The 23,701-nt window shown below is 54.8% G+C and overlaps 1 protein-coding gene across 3 annotated transcripts in view; it reads left to right on the top strand.

The window, feature by feature from the left end:
• Positions 1-23,023, top strand: part of DCHS1 (dachsous cadherin-related 1) — a 33,522-nt gene extending 10,499 nt beyond the window's left edge. Inside the window, exons 1-21 of one of the 3 annotated variants that reach the window (XM_036325256.1) lie at positions 1,767-1,943; positions 2,274-4,182; positions 9,626-9,814; positions 9,912-10,143; positions 10,266-10,502; positions 10,836-11,861; positions 12,086-12,279; positions 12,492-12,588; positions 12,689-12,846; positions 13,027-13,891; positions 13,982-14,221; positions 14,391-14,516; positions 15,138-15,347; positions 16,678-17,556; positions 17,676-17,789; positions 17,961-18,172; positions 18,261-18,415; positions 18,590-18,720; positions 18,835-19,118; positions 19,478-19,616; positions 19,952-23,023. In XM_036325256.1, coding sequence (XP_036181149.1) covers positions 2,395-4,182; positions 9,626-9,814; positions 9,912-10,143; positions 10,266-10,502; positions 10,836-11,861; positions 12,086-12,279; positions 12,492-12,588; positions 12,689-12,846; positions 13,027-13,891; positions 13,982-14,221; positions 14,391-14,516; positions 15,138-15,347; positions 16,678-17,556; positions 17,676-17,789; positions 17,961-18,172; positions 18,261-18,415; positions 18,590-18,720; positions 18,835-19,118; positions 19,478-19,616; positions 19,952-22,563 — 9,888 coding nt within the window. In that variant the 5' untranslated portion in view covers positions 1,767-1,943; positions 2,274-2,394 and the 3' untranslated portion in view covers positions 22,564-23,023. Of the gene's footprint in view, positions 1-1,766; positions 1,944-2,273; positions 4,183-9,625; positions 9,815-9,911; positions 10,144-10,265; positions 10,503-10,835; positions 11,862-12,085; positions 12,280-12,491; positions 12,589-12,688; positions 12,847-13,026; positions 13,892-13,981; positions 14,222-14,390; positions 14,517-15,137; positions 15,348-16,677; positions 17,557-17,675; positions 17,790-17,960; positions 18,173-18,260; positions 18,416-18,589; positions 18,721-18,834; positions 19,119-19,477; positions 19,617-19,951 lie in introns of those variants that run through there. The other 2 variants (XM_036325254.1, XM_036325257.1) reach the window with 2 other exon arrangements.
• The last annotated feature ends 678 nt before the right edge of the window (positions 23,024-23,701 follow it).

Genomic DNA, 23,701 nt, shown 5'->3' with positions numbered 1-23,701 from the left:
TTGGGAAGGAACACGATAATGGTTTAGTGTTGGAATGCAGAGTATGGTGGGAAAAGGAAAGGGAGGGCACACTGGAGAGGTTGGCAGGACTCAGATCAGGAAGATATATGAAGGAGGCTGGACTTATAGTTTTGACCAGAAATTAGACACTATACCTAGTGTCTATGAACCCTTGAAACTACAGACACAGTTTGTGTGTATGTGTATCTGCATTTTTCCCCCCTAGAGAGGCAGTAGTTTCTGCTCTAAGTAATGGGGAACCAGTGGAAGCCTTTTGTCAGGAGTGGTTTTTTGAGAGCTGTGTGGATACCTCTGGTCAGGTGGAGATGGATCAGATGGTCCAAGCCAGGAGGTTGGGGGGCCAGTAAGGAGCCGAATTGAAAGGAGAGATGACGAAACTGGCACTGGGACAGCAGCAGTGGGAAGGAGAGGAAAAGGCACCTTTGAGACATGTCTAGTTGAGATGGTTAGGTTTGGATAACTAATTGGAAATAAGACTAAAGAAAAGCAAGGAAGCCAGGAGAGCTTCCAGATTTCTGGCTTGGACACCTGGATGAGTGGTGGTGCTGTTTCCAGGAAAGGGACTAGAGGTAGAAAATCAGCTTGAGGTGAAGGCTGGGGATCCGCTGTGAAGGAAGTCCAGACATGTGTCTCCAGAGCTAGAAATGGAGATGAGAAAGTTATTAGCAAATAGGTGATATATAAAAAAAATGATTGATATGCCCTAGCTGGTTTGGCTCAGTGAATAAAGAGTCGGCCTGCGGACTGAAGGGTCTCGGGTTTAATTCCAGTCGAGGGCACATGCCTGGGTTGCAGGCTCGATCCCCAGTGGGGGGCATGCAGGAGGCAGCCAATCAATGATTCTTTCACATCATTGATGTTTCTAGCTCTCTCTCCCTCTCCCTTCCTCTCTGAAAGCAATAAAAGTATATTTTTTAAATGGTTGATACATTTGAATTGAAGGCATGGGAAAGGATAAGATCTCCCAGGCAGAGTGTGGAGAGGGGGAATGATGTGACCAGGATTGAGTCCTGAAGAGAACCAATTTTTTTAATCTTCATCCAAGGATATGTTTTTCATTGATGATGATGATGATGATGAGAGAGAGATATCAGTTGCCTCCCATATGTGCCCCAACTGGGAATCGAATCCACAACCTAGGTATGTGTCCTGCACGGGACGACACTCCAACTAACTGAGCCACCCACCCAACTAAAGAGCACCAATTTTTAAAGGATGGGTAGAGGAAGAACTTGCACAGGAGATGGAGGAGTGGACAGAGAATGGAAGGAAGAGGTGGGGTCACCATGTGAAGCCAAGACAAGTAGGCTGCAAGAAGCCAATGACCACTAATCCAGTGTTCCAGAAGGATATAGTAAGAGGAGGATTTAAAAAGTGCCCATTAGATGTAGTATATAGAAATGAGTGGGAGCTTAGTGAAAGCAATGTCATAGGAGAGGAAGCCTCACTTCATAGAGGGTGGAGGGTGTGAGAAGTGAGAAATTGGAATAAATGAATCAACCTCTCAGCGAGAGTTGCTCTCACTTAGTCACTAAATGCCATCTTGAGGCTCTAGGTCTCCTCCTTCTTAAACTTCAACATTTGAAACCCTGGCTCTCCTTAGCCTCAGAGCACCTCCCCTCTCTGGTTTTCTGTCTGTCTCTCTCTCTGACCAGTTAAAGATACCTTTGTCCAGCTCATGGTTCAGGCCAGAAATTTGCCCATCATACTTGACTTCTCCCACTATCTCTTCCTTTGCCTTCAAACAGTCACCAAGCCCTGTCTATTCTACCTCCTGCAGACCTAGCCACTTCTGCAGACCTTTCCACTACTGTCATTTTCATTGCTAACACTCATCTAAGTCACCATCAAAGCAATGCCAGCGCCTGGACTCCCACAAGTGTGTTACAAGCGCTGTCCTAAGATAACCATCTTCACAACATGTAAGTCAGATCTTGGCACATCCCTTCTCAAAATACTTTCATGGCTTCCATTTGCTTTTAGGATAAAGTCAAAACCATTAGTATGGCTTATGAGTCCCTGCCCCATTTGGGAATCTGAGGGCATTCAGACCTGAACAATAGGGACAAAACAACCTGCAGAGAGCAGGGTCAGGCTGGGATGGGAACCTGCCAGGGAAAGATGAGTGGGTCCTGAGGAGTCATGAAGCAGAGATTTCCTGGGTGTGAGGCAGCACAAGGCGTAAACCCCAGTTTCCCTGAACTGTTGATTCCTTCCGCCTCATGACCTTTTCCCTTCTGATTCTCTCCCAGGTCGGAGAGCCTGCACTGGAGCCAGAGCTCGAATTGGACCGGATCCAAAGCCTGAGATCAAGCTGGGCCCAGAGCCTGGCCTGGAGCCAGAGCCCCAGTCACATCTGGTCTTGCGCCTGTCATGCCGAAGGAGTTGGGCACTGTGCCTTCCTGCACTGGCATGCAGGGCCCCGGGCCCCTCCCCTTGCTCCCACTGCTGCTACTGCTGCTGGGGGCCAGGGTGCCAGGAGCCTGGGGTCAGGCGGGGAGCTTGGACCTGCAGATTGATGAGGAGCAGCCAGCAGGCACACTGATCGGGGACATCAGTGCAGGGCTTCCGGCAGGCACGGCAGCACCTCCCATGTACTTCATCTCTGCGCAGGAGGGCAGCGGCGTGGGCACAGACCTGGCCATCGACGAGCACAGCGGGGTGGTCCGTACAGCCCGTGTCTTAGACCGTGAGCAGCGGGATCGCTACCGCTTCACAGCAGTCACTCCTGACGGCGCCACCGTGGAAGTTACTGTACGAGTGGCTGACATCAATGACCATGCTCCAGCCTTCCCACAGGCTCGTGCTGCCCTGCAGATACCTGAGCACACAGCTCTTGGCACTCGCTACCCGCTGGAGCCGGCTCGTGATGCAGACGCTGGCCGCCTAGGAACCCAGGGCTATGCGTTGTCTGGTGATGGGGCTGGAGAGACCTTCCAGCTGGAGACACGTCCTGGTCCGGATGGGGCTCCAGTGCCTGAGCTGGTAATTACTGGGGACCTGGACCGAGAGAACCGCTCACACTATATGCTGCAACTGGAGGCCTACGACGGTGGTTCACCCCCTCGGAGGGCCCAGGCCCTGCTGGATGTGACACTGCTGGACATCAATGACCATGCCCCAGCCTTCAATCAGAGCCGCTATCACGCTGTGGTGTCTGAGAGCCTGGCCCCCGGCAGCCCAGTCTTGCAGGTGTATGCATCTGATGCCGATGCCGATGCCAATGGGGCTGTGACGTATGAGATCAACCGGAGACAGAGCGAGGGTGATGGACCCTTCTCCATCGACGCACACACGGGGCTGCTGCGGCTAGAGCGGCCATTGGACTTCGAGCAACGGCGGGTCCATGAATTGGTGGTGCAGGCACGGGATGGTGGGGCTCACCCTGAGCTGGGCTCGGCTTTTGTGACCGTGCACGTGCGAGATGCCAATGACAACCAGCCCTCCATGACTGTCATCTTCCTCAGTGCAGATGGCTCCCCCCGAGTGTCCGAGGCCGCCCCACCTGGCCAGCTTGTTGCTCGCATCTCTGTGTCAGACCCAGACGATGGTGATTTTGCCCACGTCAACGTGTCCCTGGAGGGTGGAGAGGGCCACTTTGCCTTAAGCACCCAGGACAGCGTCATCTACCTGGTGTGCGTGGCTCGGCAGCTGGATCGGGAGGAGCGGGATGCCTATAACTTGCGGGTTACCGCCACCGACTCAGGCTCACCCCCACTGCGGGCTGAGGCTGCCTTTGTGTTACATGTCACTGACGTCAATGACAACGTGCCTGCCTTTGACCGCCAGCTCTACCGACCTGAGCCCCTGCCTGAGGTTGCACTGCCTGGCAGCTTCGTGGTGCGGGTGACGGCCCGGGATCCTGACCAGGGCACCAACGGTCAGGTCACCTATAGCCTGGCCCCAGGCAGCCACACCCGCTGGTTCTCCATCGACCCCACCTCAGGCATCATCACCACGGCTGCTTCACTGGACTATGAGTTGGAACCCCAGCCACAGCTGATTGTGGTGGCCACGGATGGGGGCTTGCCCCCTCTCACCTCCTCCGCCACAGTTAGCGTGGCCCTGCAAGATGTGAATGATAACGAGCCTCAGTTCCAGAGGACTTTCTACAATGCCTCACTGCCCGAGGGCACCCAGCCTGGAACCTGCTTCCTACAGGTACACAGTGGGGTGCTGCTATGGGCAGGAGAGGATCCGAGGGCCACAGGGGAGCTCAGAGCAAGAACTAAGCCTTTCAGGTGCATCTGTTGATGGTGACTTATGCCAGAGGGTTTGGTCCTATCCTGTGAGCTCCAAAGTCTGTGCAGAGGGTAAGGGTTAGTGAAAAGATGAGAGAGCAGGGTGCAAGAGCTGGGTCAGGCAACCTTGGTAGTTGGAATTAAGATTGGGTCTAGAGAAAAAGTGTCCTGTGATGTCAAGAATTAACTTACCCACCATAAGTCCAGCACTGCTGGGCCCTGGGAACAAAGAAAGGAGATGGTCTCGATGGAGAGACACACAAGTAGCTAGTGCTGTAGCAGGCTGCATATGAGCTGCTATGGAAACCCAGAGGGCAAGCCTTTGAAGAACCAATGAGACTTTGTCAAATGGATAATACAGGGTGTGTGAATAGGGGCTCCAGGCCTACAGAAAGAGCTGCAGAACACCATGTGTTCAGGGGACTTCATTGTTCAGATGAAATTGTGCTGATGAGAAAGAGTTGGAGGGAGATGAGACAAAATTGTAGACAGAAACCATATTATAAGCTTTGACTTTATCTTAAAAATCATAGGGAACCCTGGCCAGTGTGGCTCAGTAGGATGGGTGTTGGTCTGTGCACCCAAAGGTTGCAGGTTCAATTCTTGATCAGAGCACATACCCGGGTTACGGCTCATTCCCTAGTAGGGAGCATGCAGGAGGCAGCTGAACAATGTTTACTGGTACTCTCACATCAATGTTTCTCTCTTCCTCTCCCTTCCTCTCTTTCTAAAAAAATCAATTAAAAATATATTTTTTTAAAAACCATAGGGAGCCAATGAAGGGCTCTAGGCAAATCTGACATGTCTTTTGGAAAGATTGCTTTGGCTGCACCATGGAGTATGGATGCCAGAGGGGAGACTGGAGGTAGGGAGGTCTCTTAGGAGACTAATGCTTGAAGTCTTTATGTCTCAGAAGTCCACCAGACCCCTGAACATCTTCTCAGGGGCTCCCTGTCAACCTTGACTTCCAGGCCAGTGCTTGGGCCTGGCTTACCCTCTCCTTTCTGGCCAGACTTAGGTTATTTGCCTGCCTGCTGCTGTCCAGCTCCCACCCACACTCTCATGCGTTTACTGTCCCTCTTGGCCCAGGACCAATGGGCTAGGGCTTCCAAACTTCTTTCTCCTCACTAGTGCCTGAAGCAAGAGGGCAACTCTCCAGGTGGTTTCCTGGAGTTTACTGTTAATAACCATAGGGAATCAGGCATAAAAATAACCAGTGGGTGTTCATAATGGTTACAAGAAGTCTTAATATTCGATTCACTCAGCATACATTTAGAGCATCTACCAGGTGCCAGTCATTGTGTTAGGGACACAGAATACAGTAATGAACGAATCGTCCAACACCACCACACACACACTTCATGGAGTTTATAATGTAGAGGGGAGATTCATGTGCAAAGAAACAAGGAAAACATCCATAATGGGGATACATGTGAGGTACAGACAGGCAATATAAATGTCTTCACAAAGGTGAGGATCCTTGAGCTCAGACTTAAAGGGTAAGCAGGAGTTTATGAGAGGATGGGACAGAGGAAGGTATCAAGCAGAGGTGACATGCACAGGGTGGGAGAGGGTGACTTGTTTGAGGGTGTGAGATGGGAGAGTGGGAGATGAGACTGTGCAAGGAGGCCAGACAGTGAAAAGTCCAGCCAAGCCAAGAGGTGTGAGCTTTTTCTTTAGGGAACATTGAAGCTTTCTGAGTAGAGGAGTAATCTGATGATATTTGTTTTCTCAAAAATACTTTGGACAATCAGTGTAAAGCACTGATCCACAGCTTGAGGTGATTTTGCCCTCTGGAGGGGACATTTGGCAATGTCCAGAGACATTTTTTATTGTTACAATGGGTGGGATGCCACTGGTACCTAGTGGGTATAGGCCGGGGATCCTATAATGCACCACAACAAAGAGCTGACTAGTCCAAGATGTCAATCGTTCTGAGTTGAGAAACCCTGGTGTAGAGGAATGATGGGGGGACCAGACAGCTATGAGATGTGAACTTAACAGTTCAGGGGAGAGACAACCCAAGCCCAGGTCAGGACAGTGATAATGGTGATGGAAAGAAATAGACAAATAGGAGAGATAATGAGGGCTTACTTAGTCCCTGGTTGATTGATATACCGGGAGAGGAAAAGGAAAGAACACATTTCTGGCTTGAGCGACTGCGTGGATGGAAGAGTCATTAGAGAGGGGTTTGGAATGGTCATGACTTTAGTCTTGGACAGGTTGGATGTAAGGTGCCTGTGGGGACATCCAAGTGGAGATGTTGAGCAGGCACCTCACAAGTTTGGAGCTCAGAGGAGTGATTGGGTCAAAGTATAGACAATGGTCAAAGCCACAGAACTGGAAGAGAAGACCCTAAGCAAGTGTGTAGCATGAGAAAAGACCAGGGAGAGATTCCATGGAACAAAAACTTGTAACAACGGGCAGAGTAAGGGGAGGTCAAAGGAAGACCGGGGGGGGGGAGGGGGGGGACGACACGACGACTACGATGATGACTGTGGGAGTGCCAAGAAGTCAAAGTGGGAGAAACACCTGGGAAGGAGGTCAGGATGGGCTGGTGCAGTAAGTTTGTGGTCTGTTAGGAGATTTAGAGAGTTCACAGATAAGGGTCTTTATTTTCTCCTTGAAATAGTGCATTTGATGAGAGGTTTGGATGGGTTGGGGATAAGAGTTACAGCTTTGGGGAGAGCTTGCTGTGTAGCAGGGCGGAGAGCCTGCTGAAATGGAGATTGTGCATTTGCAGTGGAACCTCTGAGCAGGGGCTGCAGAGTCTGGGAAATTCGCTTCTGCCTTGGTCATTTCCAGTCAATGGCCGCTGCTCCTTCTGGGGTCAGTTCCTGACAACTTCCCCCGACCACTATTTATTGCTTTCTTCCTGCAGCGAGTCAGAGGGCAAAGGTCTTTAACAGCTTCTGGAGATGGTGCCGCAGCTGTGCTGCAGCCTGCAGGCTTGATGCGGGGGAAGTTTGTCTCCTGGGATATCGGGCCCACGGCCACAGTAAAGAGTTGGAGTGGGAGCTGTTTCCAGGGTCCATCCATGGCAGGGTCTCAGTGTCTCTCAGGAGAGTAAACAATGGCACAAATCATTTCTGTCAAGGGCCCAGGCAACCATTAGAAGTCCTTGGCCAGCCTTCTCCCTGAGCAACATTTTCTGGCTCAGAAAGGGGAACTCTCCAGCTTCCTTTTACAGCATATCATGACCCTGAGGCCCTTATGTCCACAAAGAGCACTTTGTCACAGGCTACCGCAGTCAGCACCAGCTAGTCCACTATTGAGGCCCTAATGTGCACCCATGATATAAAAGTCAGTTTGAAAGAAGTTTTTGTTGTAAGGCAGGGAAATCAGAATGTCCGTTTACTCAATGAACAAATACACATAGAGGATCTAGGATATGCCTGGCCCTATCCTGGCCTTAGGAGCTCCCAGAATAGTGTCTCTTGCTGATCCAGCTCTGAAATGTTCAGAGGCTCCTGACATTGGTGTCCAATCATTCAACGTTTTCTGACCCAATCTGGGAGATTACCAAGAATTAACCAGGAAAGACTTTCCCTATTTCTTAGTTTTGGAGAGCCCCTACAACTGAAAGACTTCAATATTGGACTTGCAATATAATATAGACCTGCAATTCTCCCTCTCCCACTTCCAATGAAGTTTGCTTGAGAGGTGAAAGGGAAGCTAAAGTTGCATGAGCCACATCCATAAATCCATAGAGCAGACCTGATCACTTCAGTGATCAAATCCCAGTAGCAATCAGATCTCATTCTGTAATGACCAAACTCAGTAAAGAGTAACCCTATGACATCAGCCTCTATAATTTTATCAGTCAGCCAGTTCTCTGCTTGGAGTGATGATGAGACTTGATGATGTTATTCACTCCCTGTGATCCACCAAGAATTTGCGGTGAGAGCCCTTTAGCACTCTTCTTCATAAGTGAAATTGGTCCTAATTCTCTGCAGATTCTACTAGTCTATCTGTCAGTTTGCTGACTCTCTAAAATTTAGGTGTGACCCTAAAATCAGTACTCATGGAACTTTTGCAATCATTCTCAGACATGGGCAGAGTGATGAAAAATTCAAGTTACCTAACGCACACATTTTCAGCTGAGGCTGAACATGGCCAGACTCTGCCTTCACGTTTCAGCTCTTATACTGTAAGCAAGAGTCCTTTATGCAGTCTGTTTAGTGCCAGGTTTTTTTGCATTTTTGTGCTTTTTGTTGGTGATTTTTCTGTTTAAAGTGATCCCCGGGTGTGGTGCTAAAGTGCTGTCTAGTGTTCCTAAGCACAAGAAGTCTGTGATGTGCTTTATGGAGAAAACAGTATGTGTGTTCAGATTAGCTTCGTTCAGATAAGAGTTATAGCACCATTGGCCATGTGTTCAATGTTAATAAATCAATCTATCCTAATATATAAAAAGCCAGGGGCTGTCACCACTGAAACAATTGGATGGATGACCAAACAGCAGGCTGCGTGGGGCGACGAGGCCAGCAGGAGGGTTAGTGAGGGATGACCAAATGACTGAACAGCAGGCTGCGTGGGGCAACCAGGCCGGCAGGGGGGCAGTTGGAGGCGATCAGGCTGGCAGGCAGAGGCGGTTATGGGTGATTAGACTGGCAAGCGGGGCAGTTAGAGGTGATCAGGCAGGCAGGCAGGTGAGCAGTTAGGAGCCAGCAGTCCCAGATTGTGAGAGGGATGTCTGACTGCCGGTTTAAGCCCAATCCCCGGGATCAGGCCTAAACAGGCAGTCGGACATCCCCTGAGGAATCCTGGATTGGAGAAGGTGCAGGCTGAGCTGAGGGGATACCCCCGCACGAATTTCATGCACTGGGCCTCTAATATATATCTATATATCTATTTATCTATATATACACACACACACACACACACATACAAAAAGCCCACAACCAGAACGTTGGAATGACTGAACGACTTGAATGACCGGTCACTATGACGCCCACTGCACCCGGCCAACCTCCCGCATCCCCTTCCCTCCTTCCTCTCCCCCCACTCCTGCTGGCCCAGCCCGATCAGCCCCCAATGGGGCAGGCTGGCTGGACCCCACCTGTGCATGAATTCGTGCACCAGGCCTCTAGTAATATATATTAAGTTAGGTGTCTTTAAACAGAAACACACATAAAACAAGGTTATGTATTGACAAGTTGACAAAAATATTGTGACAAGAGGCTCATAGGAACCTCACACAGGCAATGCATTTTTATTTATGTCCTACTAATTCCCTCTGTGTGTCCACCATCTAGCGACTCTGAGCCCCAGGTGGCCCAGGGCCTGCTCTTCCTAATTGCCATGTAGCTCTGGCTCTTCTGGCCAAAAAGATGTGGCAACACTCACCCCTGCCTCTCCCGCAGGTGACAGCCACAGATGCAGACAGTGGCCCATTTGGCCTCCTCTCCTATTCCTTGGGTGCCGGACTTGGGGCCTCGGGGTCTCCCCCTTTTCGCATTGATGCCCACAGTGGTGATGTGTGCACGACTCAGACCCTGGACCGTGACCAGGGACCCTCAAGCTTCGACTTCACAGTGACGGCTGTGGATGGGGTGAGTGGGCAGACCATGGGCAGGTTGGGACATTGGGATAGAGCATTCACCAGGGCCAGATAAAACCCACCTGACTTATGGCTACATATCTCACCAGGGAGGCCTCAAGTCCATAGTGTATGTGAAGGTGTTTGTGTCAGACGAGAATGATAACCCACCTCAGTTCTATCCACGGGAATATGCCGCCAGTCTGAGTGCCCAGAGTCCACCAGGCACAGCTGTGCTGAGGGTGCGTGCTCATGACCCCGACCAGGGGCCCCATGGGAGACTCTCCTACCACATCCTGGCTGGCAATAGCCCCCCACTCTTTGCTTTGGATGAGCACTCAGGTGAGGATCCTTCTATACCCAGGGTTTATCCCACACCCCTTTCCCGCCTGCCTAAATGAAGCACTGCCCCCCTTTCAACTCTGTTGTTTCCTTATACATCTCTGCTCTATCCCTCTTCCCAGGGCTGTTGACAGTAGCCTGGCCCTTGGCCAGGCAGGTCAACTCTGTGGTGCAGCTGGAGATTGGGGCTCAGGATGGAGGTGGCCTGAAGGCAGAGCTCAGTGCCCGAGTCAACATCAGCATTGTGCCTGGAACCCCCATACCACCCATATTTGAACAACTACAGTATGTCTTTTCTGTGCCAGAGGATGTGGCACCAGGCACCAGTGTGGGCATAGTCCAGGCACACAACCCACCAGGTATCATTTATCATTATACCCACTTAGCACCATACCCAGACTCCCCGATATAGCCCTCTGTCTCTATATCAGGGTACCCCAGATAGCCCCAACACAAAACACTCTGGTTCCAATTCCCAACACCTTTTTAGGCATGTACAGGCACTCTGCTTCATCCTCAGCCACGTGAATATCACCCTAGTGCCATCCAGTTTCTCTGCCAACACCTGCCCGCCTCCCATTCCTTTGAAGGGCACAGGAGTGAGCATTGTGTAACCCCTCTTGGGATCAGAGTCTGGTCCCAACTCAGTAGGTGCCCCTCCATCTCTTTTCTGACCACTCTCTCCTCCCTAGGTCGCTTGGGGCCAGTGACACTCGCCCTATCAGGTGGGGATCCCCGAGGACTCTTCTCCCTAGATGGAGCCTCGGGGCTGTTACAGACACTTCGACCTCTGGATCGGGAGCTGCTGGGGCCAGTGCTGGAGCTGGAGGTGCGGGCAGGCAGTGGAGTGCCCCCGGCTTTCGCTGTAGCTCGGGTGCGTGTGCTGCTGGATGATGTGAATGACAATTCCCCTGCTTTCTCTGCACCTGAAGACACGGTATTGCTGCCACCAAGCACTGCCCCAGGGACCCTCATCTATACACTGCGTGCTCTGGACCCAGACTCCGGCGTTAACAGTCGAGTCACCTTTAACCTTCTTGATGGAGATGGCGGGGTCTTCACCGTGGACCCCACCACAGGCCACGTACGACTTATAGGACCTCTGGGGGCCCCAGGGGGGCCAGCGTATGAACTAGACCTGGAAGCCCGGGATGGAGGCTCCCCACCCCGCACCAGCCACTTTCGACTGCGGGTGGTGGTACAGGACTTGGTCACCCGGGGGCTGGCTCCCCACTTCGACAGCCCTACCTACCGTGTGGACCTGCCCTCAGGCACCACCCCTGGAACTCAGGTTCTGCAAGTGAAGGCTCGAGCACCTGATGGGGGCTCTGTCACCTACCATCTTGCAGGAGATGGGCCAAGCAGCCCTTTTGGCCTAGAGCCACAGAGCGGGTGGCTATGGGTGCGGGCAGCACTGGACCGTGAGTCCCAGGAGTTGTACACACTAAAGGTAATGGCAGTGTCTGGGTCCAAAGCTGAGTCGGGGCAGCAGACAGGCACAGCCACTGTCAGGGTTAGCATCCTCAATCAGAACGACCACAGCCCCCGCTTGTCTGAGGAGCCCACCTTCCTGGCTGTGGCAGAGAACCAGCCCCCAGGGACCAGCGTGGGCCGGGTCTATGCCAGCGACCGAGACTCGGGACCCAATGGACGCCTGACCTACAGCCTGCGACAGATGTCCGAAGACAGCAAGGCCTTCCGCATCCACCCCCAGACTGGTGAGTACTGGCACCCAAATTATGAGACCCCCATAGCCTCATCCTCAGGTTGTTGAACCATCAGACAGGATCCCCAGAAAGCCTGGTCATGAAGACCAGCACTAAGCTTGGAATTTCACCCCGGGTTTCCTTCCCACACTCCCCAACCCCCAGCTTCTCAGTTACAGGCCTCTGGCACTGCATCCCTAGCTATTCCATACATGACCCCTCTCCTGCACCCCCAGGAGAAGTGACCACCCTCCAAACCCTGGACCGAGAGCGGCAGAGCAGCTACCAGCTCCTGGTGCGGGTGCAGGATGGGGGCAACCCACCCCGCAGTGCCACAGGCACCGTGCACATTGCAGTGCTCGACCTCAACGACAACAGTCCCACCTTCCTGCAGGCTTCAGGGGCTGCTGGTGGGGGCCTCCCCATACAGGTATGTGATGGGAGAAGGACCCTATCCTGAAGAAGTCAGAGGGAATGGGCGTCACCCCATAAAGCTGTAGGTGTAGGTAAGAGAGATGCTTTTTGGAACAGGTGTGAGAGCAAAAAGGGGGCTCTGTCTGCACACAGGTGAGGGGAACTCCATCCTGGGTTGTCTCAAGAACAGGAAAGAGACAACGGTAGGCGAGTTGTGTGTCCCCACAGGTACCAGATCGAGTGCCTCCAGGGACACTGGTGACGACTCTGCAGGCCAAGGATCCGGATGAAGGGGAGAATGGGACCATCCTGTACACGCTGACTGGTACGGGGGTGGAGAGAAGGGAGTTGGTGGATGTGACACACCCTCATGACCTGCCCAGCTCTGGGACCCAGGCCCTCACCCTTCCACTGCCTATCCCCAGGTCCTGGCTCAGAGCTCTTCTCTCTGCACCCTCACTCAGGGGAGCTGCTCACTGCAGCACCCCTGATCCGAGCAGAGCGGCCCCACTATGTGCTGACGCTGAGTGCTCATGACCAAGGCAGCCCTCCTCGGAGTTCCAGCCTCCAGCTGCTGGTGCAGGTATGGCTGCCCCGCCTCCAATCTGTCCACTCGGCCACTGCTGTGGACCCACCTCCAATAGCTCCACCTTCATTGGGTCCTTTTCCCCTCTCCGAATGCTACTCTGAGCACGCTTCCTGCTACCCATGGGCAAGCCCAGACCCCCTTTTACACGGGTCCCCCTGCCTCCGTCCACAACAGGTACTTCCCTCAGCTCACTCGGCTGAGCCTCCACCAGATCCTTCAGAGCCAGACCCAGCGGCACCCGTGCCTGTTGTGCTGACGGTGACAGCCGCCGAGGGGCTGCAGCCCGGCGCCCTGCTGGGCTCGGTGGCGCCCCCGGAGCCGGCGGGGGTGGGAGCACTCACCTACACCCTGGTGGGCGGCGCGGACCCAGAGGGCACCTTCGCGCTGGAGGCGGCCTCGGGGCGCCTGTACTTGGCGCGACCGCTGGACTTTGAGGCCGGCCCAGCGTGGCGCGCGCTCACCGTGCGCGCCGAGGGCCCGGGCGGCGCGGGCGCGCGACTGCTGCGCGTACAGGTGCGCGTGCAAGACGAGAACGAGCACGCGCCGGCCTTCGCCCGCGACCCCCTGGCGCTGGCGCTGCCGGAGAACCCGGAGCCCGGCGCTGCGCTGTACACTTTCCGCGCGTCGGACGCCGACGGCCCGGGCCCCAACAGCGACGTGCGCTACCGCCTGCTGCGCCAGGAGCCGCCCGCGCCCGCGCTGCGCCTGGACGCGCGCACCGGGGCCCTGAGCGCGCCGCTGGGCCTGGACCGCGAGACCACGCCCGCGATGCTGCTGCTGGTGGAAGCCACCGACCGGCCCGCCAATGCCAGCCGCCGCCGCACGGCGCGCGTCTCCGCGCGTGTCTTCGTCACGGACGAGAATGACAACGCTCCAGTCTTCGCCTCGCCCTCACGTGTGCGCCTCCCCGAAGATCAGCCGCCTGGGCCCGTGGCGCTGCACGTGGTAGCCCGGGACCCGGACCTGGGCGAGGCCGCACGCGTGACCTATCGCCTGGCTGCGGGCGGGGACGGCTACTTCCGGCTACACCCAAGCACTGGTGAGTTGTGTCCAGTGGCCAGGTGCGAGGAGGGTGTGATGCGGCGGGAATGCGGAGGTTTCCTTCCAACCTGCCCTACTGGTCACCTAGGAGCGCTGTCCCTGGTGCGGCCCCTGGACCGCGAACATCGAGCTGAGCACCTCCTGACCGTGGTGGCCTCGGACCACGGCTCCCCGCCGCGTTCAGCCACGCAGCTCCTAACTGTCAGTGTCGCTGACGTCAACGACGAGGCCCCGGCTTTCCAGCAGCAGGAGTACAGCGTCCTCTTGCGGGAGAACAGCCCGCCTGGCACATCTCTGCTCACTCTGCGGGCAACCGACCCAGACCTGGGTAAGACCTTTCGGGTGGGGGAATTGAGAGGGATGGACTAGGGCAAGAAAAGACAAAATGTATGTGTATGTGTATATGTGTGTGTGTGTGTGTGTGTGTGTGTGTGTGTGTGTGTGTGGGTGTGTGTGTGTGTGTGTATATAATCACCCTCCATGCTGCCCCACCTCAGGGGCCAATGGGCAGGTGACCTATGGAGGCATCTCTGGTGAGAGCTTCTCCCTGGACCCAGACACTGGAGTTCTCACAACTCTCCGGGCCCTGGATCGGGAGGAACAGGAGGAGATCAACCTGACAGGTACACATGGACAGGACCCTGAAAGCCTGAAAGGTGTTGTAATCCCCAGGGTTACATAAGTAAAACCCCCAAATTACCTTCTAGAAGTTCCCACCCATTACAGCACAGCTTCTGTTCCTTTTTTTTTTTTTTTATCCTTTTGGGGAGTCAGCAATTTGGCAGAGTGCAAGGTCAAGTGATTTCTAGGCTGTCACCAGTGTGACACAAACTCTCAAATGCATAATGTCACAGCTATGCCGTCTAGGATTCCCTCAGATTATACTGCAGACATTTAACAGAGGAGCATATTTGAGTTCCTAAGAGGTGAACTGACTTGCTCAAGCTAACACAGCATGAAAGTGGCAAAGCTGGAACTTGAACCCAGATCTTTTGATACCTCATTTAATGTCATAACACCGCTATATCTTGCATGCACCAAGCATAGGAGGTGAGAAGAAAGTAACATCTCAGAAACCTGTATATTTATGTGTGCATGTCCACATGTAGGCACCTATGTGCTTGTGGGGTGTAGAGAGATGGACATTTTCTGTTTTGTGTGTGTACGCATATGAACACAGTGTGGTATGGATTTCTCCATGGGATGGGAGCAGACTAGAGCTCATTGGTTTTCCTTCCTCATAGTGTATGCCCGAGACAGGGGATCACCTCCGCTGTTGACCCATGTCACGGTACGAGTGGCCATAGAGGATGAGAATGACCATGCCCCAACCTTTGGGAGTGCCCATCTCTCCCTGGAAGTGCCCGAGGGCCAGGACCCCCAGACCCTTACCACGCTGCGGGCTTCTGACCCAGATGTGGGAGCAAATGGGCAGTTGCAGTACCGCATCCTGGGTGAGAACCACATACTCCATGTTGGCCTATGTCAGACTTAAGTCAATGTGTTAGGGTCTCCTTTTCCTTCTTCTTATGTATTCCTCTTTTTTTTTTTTTTTTCCGTGCATATATCTTTGTCTCTGGGTGTCTCCTGTACTTCTTCAGCTCTTTATCTCCCTCTAAGACTCTATTTTTAACTTTGCTTCTTTTTCTGTCTTGTCTGTCCCTGTGGACCGACAGTTGCTCTCAAATGTTTTGGTCTTGGGAACCCTTAACATACTTAATTTTTTGTAATAGAAATGGTGCTTTTAAAAAATATGTTTTTTTGTTGTTTTGTTGTTGTTGTTGTTTAGAGAGAGAGGAAAGGTGAGGGATAGAAAGATGGATAGAAACAGAAACATCGAAGAGAGAGAAACATCATTAATTGGCTGCTTCCCGTACGCCCCCTACTGGGGATCCAGCCTGCAACCCAGGAATGTGCCCGGACTAGAATCTAACCCAAGACCTCTTGGTTCCTGGGTCAGCGCTCAACCGCTGAGCCACATGCTTAATTTTTGAGAGCCCCGATAAGCTTTTGTTTATATGATAAAATAGTGTGATATAACATAGTAAATATAATATGTAATATAAACATATACATTTATCAATATTATATTAGATATTAAAGCTAAGAAGATATAAAATATTGCAAAGCAAGCCAATGAAGTATACTACTTGACATATTTCTGCACGTGTTAGGGTTTCAAATAACAGTTTGTTGGATAGTAATGAGTTTGCAAAGATTATAACAGGTGTAAATGAAGGTAAGCCAGCAAAAACTGAATGAATCTCTGAACATGTTTATATGCTAAACTTTCTACCTAGAATATTCTAGAAAACACAAGACTATATTAGCACACATTCCATTAACCATCCAAGTGATGATGTCATCATATATACCATCTGGACTCCACACTACATTGTGAGATAATGAGAATGAAAAGGGCATGTAATGTCTTAGTATTGCTATGAAAATAGTTTTGATCTTATGTTCTCCCTTGAAAGGGTCTTAAGAGACTCCTAGGGGTTCCCAAACCACACTCTTAAGATCAGCTGCTTTATAGTAAGATATTTCCTTACCGTCTGTGTTTATCTTTGTTTCTCTGCCTTTCTCCCAATTTCTTTCTCTTTCTCTTCTGCTTCCTCTTTCTCTTTCTCTTTCTCTTTCTGTTTCTCCTCCTCCTCCTCTCTCCCTCTCCTTTCTCTCCCTTCCATCCTCTCTATCTCATTCTTTGCTGTTGCCTATAAATCTGTCCCACTCCCATCGGTAGATGCATGTATGTTTATGTGTGTATGCCCTTCTCTGCAGATGGGGATCCATCAGGAGCCTTTGTCCTAGATCTAGCCTCTGGGGAGTTTGGTACCATGAGACCACTAGACCGAGAGGTGGAACCAGCATTCCAGCTGCGGATAGAGGCCCGGGATGGAGGCCAGCCAGCTCTCAGTGCCACTCTGCTTGTGACAGTGACAGTGCTGGATGCCAATGACCATGCCCCAGCCTTTCCTGTGCCTGCCTACTCTGTGGAGGTGCCTGAGGATGCCCCTGCAGGAACTCTCCTGTTGCAGCTACAGGCTCATGATCCTGATGCTGGGGCCAATGGCCATGTGACCTACTACCTGGGTGCAGGTGCAGCAGGAGCCTTCCTGCTGGAGCCCAGCTCCGGGGAACTGCGTACAGCCACAGCCCTAGATAGAGAGCAGTGTTCCAGCTATTCCTTCTCCGTGAGTGCGGTGGATGGTGCAGCTGCTGGACCCCTGAGCACCACAGTGCCTGTCACCATCACAGTGCGTGATGTCAATGATCATGCACCCACCTTCCCCTCTAGTCCCCTGAGGCTGCGCCTGCCCCGCCCAGGCCCCAGCCTCAGCACCCCGACCCTGGCTCTGGCCACTCTGCGAGCTGAAGACCGTGACGCTGGTGCGAATGCCTCCATCCTCTATCGGCTGGCAGGCACGCCACCTCCTGGCACCACTGTGGACTCCTACACTGGTGAAATCCGTGTGACCCGCTCCCCTGTAGGCCTGGGCCCCCGGGATCGTGTCCTCTTCATCGTGGCCACTGACCTTGGCCGTCCTGCTCGCTCTGCCACCGGTGTGGTCATTGTGGGGCTACAGGGGGAGTCTGAACGTGGACCCCGCTTTCCCCGTGCTAGTGGCGAAGCTGTGCTCCGTGAGAATGCACCCCCAGGTGTGTCCCAACTGTGTCTCCCAGCCTTATATCTCTGCATGGGCTGGAGTTACTAAAAATGGCCCCCAAACTCCCTCAGTCTAGCGCTTACAGTCCAACCAATACCATCCTCTCTGCAGGGACTCCCATTGCCTCCCCTAAGGCTGTCCACACAGGGGGCTCAAATGGACCAATCACCTACAGCATTCTCAGTGGGAATGAGAAAGGGACGTTCTCCATCCAGCCTAACACAGGTAAGGGGCAGGAGCAGGGGGCTCTGTGAAGGGACAGGCTCCTGGAGGAGCTCCCCTTTGGGCCCAAGGAGACTCTGGTGTGGGAGGGGCTGCCCTTGAGTAAGAGGCCTGAGAGAGGAAGGCTCCAGGGCAAGGAAGGGGCATTCAGTGATGCATTCTGCCTTCTCCCAGGAGCCATCACAGTTCGCTCAGCAGAGGGGCTGGACTTTGAGGCAAATCCACGGCTGAGACTAGTGCTGCAGGCAGAGAGCGGAGGAGCCTTTGCCTTCTCCGTGCTGACCTTAACCCTGCAAGATGCCAATGACAATGCCCCCCGCTTCCTGCAGCCCCACTACGTGGCCTTTCTGCCTGAATCCAGGCCCTTGGAGGGGCCCCTGCTGCAGGTATGGGATATGATGGGAAGATGGGGGGCCGGGCTGGTCAGACTTGTCTGTGCCCAGGTCAGTGCCAGCAGCCTCCTACTTCCACCAGGTGGAGGCAGATGACCTGGATCAAGGCCCCAGCGGACAGATCTCCTACAGTCTGGCTGCATCCCAGCCAGCACGGGGACTGTTTCATGTAGACCCAGCCTCAGGCACTATCACTACCACAGCCATCCTGGACCGTGAGATCTGGGCGGAAACACGGTGAGCCCTGGCTCTGTAGACTCCATGACCCCATCCTGGGTCCATCCAACTTCAAGTCCCTCCTTGAATCCCCCTCAATCCCTAGGCCATTTTCTGAGTCCCCCTAGCCCTGCCCGGTGTTCTCCCTCATCCCCGGGCCCCTCTCCTAATTGTGCTCCACCTGACTATGTCCAGGCTGGTACTGATGGCCACAGACAGAGGAAGCCCAGCCCTGGTGGGCTCAGCTACCCTGACGGTGATGGTCATCGACACCAATGACAATCGACCCACCATCCCCCAGCCCTGGGAGCTCCAAGTATCCGAAGGTGAGGGCTGGGTAAAGTAAGGGTACAGAGGGTGGTAGGGTGGCACTGTTCCCCACTCTGGGGCTCCAGAGGTGTCTTGGACCATGCCAAACCCTTTTGTCCCATGTATTGCAGATGCACTCTTGGGCTCAGAGATTGCACAGGTCACGGGGAATGACGTGGACTCCGGACCGGTGCTGTGGTATGTGCTGAGCTCATCTGGACCCCAGGATCCTTTCAGCGTAGGCCGCTATGGAGGCCGTGTCTCCCTCACAGGCCCCCTGGACTTCGAGCAGTGTGACCGCTACCACCTGCAGCTGCTGGCACACGATGGGCCTCACGAGGGCCGTGCCAACCTCACGGTGCTCGTGGAGGACGTCAATGACAATGCCCCTGTCTTCTCACAGAGCCTCTACCAGGTACCAATGCCCCTGGATGTCCCCACACCCAGACCCAGGTTGGTTCGTGTTGGAGAGCAGTGAGGAGGCTAGAAGTGTCTGAGATGGGCTAGACCTTAGAATTGACCCGGGGATGGAGCTCTGGGACAGGGGGAGGGGGAAAGGTCCCATCTCAAACCAGCCTTGCAAGTCCTGGGAACTGTATCCAGGTTCTTCGCCCCATTCCCCAAAATGGGGAAAGGTGGGCAATTCAAACACTAAGGAGTATGGGCTCCAAGCTGGAATGGATACCAAGTAGGGCTCCTGGGACCAACCTCCAGAACACAGGCCGAATGGACAGCAGGGCAGCATGGCCATAAACATTTGTCCTCATACTTCAGGTGACGCTGCTTGAACACACGCCCCCAGGCAGTGCCATTCTCTCCGTCTCTGCCACTGACCGGGACTCAGGTGCCAATGGTCACATCTCCTACCACCTGGCTTCCCCTGCTGAGGGCTTCAGTGTTGACCCCAACAATGGTGCGTCCTTCCCCGGTCTGACCCCGTATCTTTGACTGTGGTGGGCCATATTCTGACCTCCTTCCTAGAATTTCTTGTCCGAACTCTTAACTTCTAGATCTCTTACCCAAGGAGGACATTTTCCCTCCTTTGTCTCTATTTTAAGCCCTGCCCTGGCTGCATGTCTAGAAGCTGTTCCCTGAATCCTGGGGGCCATCCCATAATCTCCCAGCACACAGGCTAGTCCCTGGAGTCTGACTTCTGAGGCCATTTCCTAGGCCCTGAAGGGTCACTCGCTCTGTTCTCCCACAGCCTCTGCTGAATTCATGTTTGTCTCCATTCCCTTCTCACCTCAGGGACCTTGTTCACGACAGCGGGAACAGTGGCCTTGGGCCATGAGGGGCTAGGAGTGGTGGACGTGGTGCTGGAAGCTCGAGATCATGGGATGCCAGGCCGGGCAGCCCGAGCCACTGTGCATGTACAGCTGCAGGACCAGAACGACCACACCCCGAGCTTCACGTTGCCACACTACCGTGTGGCTGTGACCGAAGATCTGCCCCCTGGCTCCACCCTGCTCACCCTGGAGGCCACAGATGCTGATGGAAGCCGCACCCACGCCACGGTGGACTACAGCATTGTCAGTGGCAACCGGGGCCGAGTCTTCCAGCTGGAACCCCGTCTTGCTGAAGCTGGGGAGAGTGGTGGACTAGGCCCCCAGGCACTGGGATGCCTGGTGTTGCTTGAGCCTCTAGACTTTGAAAGCTTAACCCAGTATAATCTAACCGTGGCTGCAGCTGACCGGGGACAGCCACCTCGCAGCTCAGCCGTGCCGGTCACCGTCACCGTGCTGGACGTCAACGACAACCCACCCGTCTTCACCCGAGCTTCCTACCGCGTGGCAGTATCCGAGGACACGCCTGTTGGAGCCGAGCTGCTGCATGTGGAGGCCTCTGACGCTGATCCTGGCCCTCATGGCCTCGTGCGTTTCACCCTCAGCTCGGGTGACCCTGCAGGGCTCTTTGAACTGGATGAGAGCTCAGGTGCCTTGCGATTGGCCCGGCCCTTAGACTGTGAGACCCAGGCTCGACATCAGCTGGTCGTGCAGGCTGCAGACCCTGTGGGGGCACACTTTGCTCTGGCACCAGTGACCATTGAGGTCCAGGATGTGAATGACCATGGCCCAGCCTTCCCACTGAGCTTGCTCAGCACCAGCCTGGCGGAGAACCAGCCTCCAGGCACCCTTGTGACCACTCTGCATGCGATTGATGGGGATGCCGGGGCTTTCGGGAGGCTCCGCTACACCCTGTTGGAGGCTGGACCAGGGCCTGAGGGACGTGAGGCATTTGCACTGAACAGCTCAACGGGGGAGCTGCGGGCACGAGTGGCCTTTGACTACGAGCACACGGGAAGCTTCCAGCTGCTGGTGGGTGCTGCCGATGCTGGGAATCTCTCCGCCTCGGTCACTGTGTCGGTGCTGGTGACTGGCGAGGATGAGTATGACCCAGTGTTCCTGGCTCCAGCTTTCCACTTCCAAGTGCCGGAAGGTGCCCGGCGTGGCCACAGCCTGGGTCACGTGCAGGCCACCGATGAGGATGGAGGTGCCGATGGCCTAGTGCTCTATTCCCTTGCCAACTCTTCTCCCTACTTTGGTATCAACCAGACTACAGGTGCCCTGTACCTGCGGGTGGACAGCCGAGCACCAGGCAGCGGAACAGGCCCCTCTGGGGGTGGGGGTCGGACCCGGCGTGAGGCACCACGAGAGCTGAGGCTGGAAGTGGTGGCACGGGGGCCTCTGCCTGGTTCGAGGAGTGCCACAGTGCCGGTGACCGTGGATATCACCCACACGGCGCTGGGCCTGGCACCTGACCTCAACCTGCTGTTGGTGGGGGCTGTGGCAGCCTCCCTGGGAGTGGTGGTGGTGCTTGCACTGGCAGCCCTGGTCCTTGGGCTGGTGCGGGCCCGTAGCCGCAAGGCAGAGGCAGCGCCTGGCCCAATGTCCCAGGCGGCTCCCCTAGCCAGTGGCTCCCTGCAGAAGCTGGGCCGGGAGCCACCCAGCCCACCGCCCTCAGAGCACCTGTACCACCAGACTCTCCCCAGCTATGGTGGGCCAGGAGCTGGAGGTCCCTACCCGCGGGGTGGCTCCCTGGACCCTTCCCATTCAAGCGGCCGAGGCTCAGCAGAGGCTGCGGAGGATGACGAGATCCGCATGATCAACGAGTTCCCCCGTGTGGCCAGTGTGGCCTCCTCACTCGCTGCCCGTGGCCCCGACTCGGGCATTCAGCAGGATGCAGACGGACTGAGTGACACATCCTGCGAGCCACCCGCCCCCGATACCTGGTATAAGGGCCGAAAGGCAGGGCTGCTGCTGCCAGGTGCAGGAGCCACTCTGTACCGAGAAGAGGGCCCCCCAGCCACTGCCACGGCCTTCCTGGGGGGATGTGGCCTGAGCCCTGCACCCACTGGGGACTATGGCTTCCCAGCAGATGGCAAGCCATGCGTGGCAGGTGCACTGACGGCCATTGTGGCTGGCGAGGAAGAGCTCCGTGGCAGCTATAACTGGGACTACCTGCTGAGCTGGTGCCCTCAGTTCCAGCCATTGGCCAGCGTGTTCACAGAGATCGCCCGGCTCAAGGATGAAGCTCGGCCATGTCCCCCAGCTCCCCGTATTGACCCACCACCCCTCATCACTGCCGTGGCCCACCCAGGAGCCAAGTCTGTGCCTCCCAAGCCAGCCAGCACAGCTGCACCCCGGGCCATCTTCCCACCGGCCGCTCACCGCTCCCCCATCAGCCACGAAGGCTCCCTGTCCTCAGCTGCCATGTCCCCCAGCTTCTCACCCTCACTGTCTCCTCTGGCTGCTCGCTCACCCGTTGTCTCGCCATTTGGGGTGGCCCAGGGCCCCTCAGCCTCAGCACTTAGCGCAGAGTCCGGCCTGGAGCCACCTGATGACACGGAGCTGCACATCTAGCTGTGGCCCAGGCTGGGTCCCGACCTGGGACACGCACAGTGTCCCCAATGCAGGCACCATCTGAGCCTGCCCTGGGCAGCCTCGGACCATGATTGGCCACGGGGGAGACCAACTCCCTGTCCCAAACTTTCCAGTGGGAGCAGGTCGCACGTCTCACCCCGGCCCCATCGGAGTACCAACCCCACAGAGGCCCTGTGGGCACTGACCTGTGGCCAGGTCCAGTGTGGGGAGACATATGAAGGAGGCAGCAGCCCTGGTTCTCCTCAGTGAGGGCTTCCTGCCCTGTGCCAGCACCGAGATGGAGCTGAGACTTTATTTATTGGGGGGTAGGGGGGATGGGGGAGGTCCTCCAACCTGTTTGGGCCCAGCTCCTTTGGGTTCCACTGACACCCCTTCCCCTGCCCAGAACCAAGTGCCAATTCTCACTCTGGAGCCTTAATAAACTGCAGTTTGTATCCAGCGTCCGGCTCAGTTCTGTGGGGGCCAGAGGGATGGGAAGGCACCTGGCACACTGTGCACACCTCAGGAGGCACAGAGGGGTGGCAGACACAGGGGCATCCAGGGTGGGGGTGGCCCTGGGAGCCATCTCTCTGCAGTCCATCTTTCCCCCTAACAGGCAGGAGGCCAGGAAGAAGGCAGACGGTGACCAGAGAGAGACTGGATGGGTGAGGAGAGATCGTAGGGATGACCAGCTCTAGGCCAAGGAGGCGGATACAGGAGCAGCCAAGTGGTCTATGTGTGTTTCTTGGGGCCACTATGTATTCACTTGTCACAGGACTCAAATGTGTTGAGCCTTTGCCATCAGGCTTCTGAGCGATTTGCCTGTTTTATCTGTAAATTTCACTGCAACCCTATGAGACAGACCACTTTTAATGTCACAGTTTATATTCTAAATGAAGAAAGCTGGCTGGTCTCTGAGAGGTTAGGTGGGTGACTTTCCGGATACACAGCTAGGAAGAACCCGGGTCTTTGGGTCTGTGGGCCTAGGGCTCCTTTCTTAAGTCCCCCTGTACCCTCTGGTCAGTCCTAGTGGACTGGCAGTAGGAGGGAACTCGGGGCCAAAGCCAGGGCCTTGGTGGGCCTCAGCGGGACAATCCAAGTGGCAGCCCCTCCCATTCCCCCAGCATTCAGGACCGCC

This window comes from Myotis myotis, unplaced genomic scaffold (assembly GCF_014108235.1).
Source record: "Myotis myotis isolate mMyoMyo1 unplaced genomic scaffold, mMyoMyo1.p scaffold_m19_p_10, whole genome shotgun sequence".
Taxonomy (NCBI): Eukaryota; Metazoa; Chordata; class Mammalia; order Chiroptera; family Vespertilionidae; genus Myotis; species Myotis myotis.
This window is presented reverse-complemented; position numbering and strand designations above follow the sequence as displayed.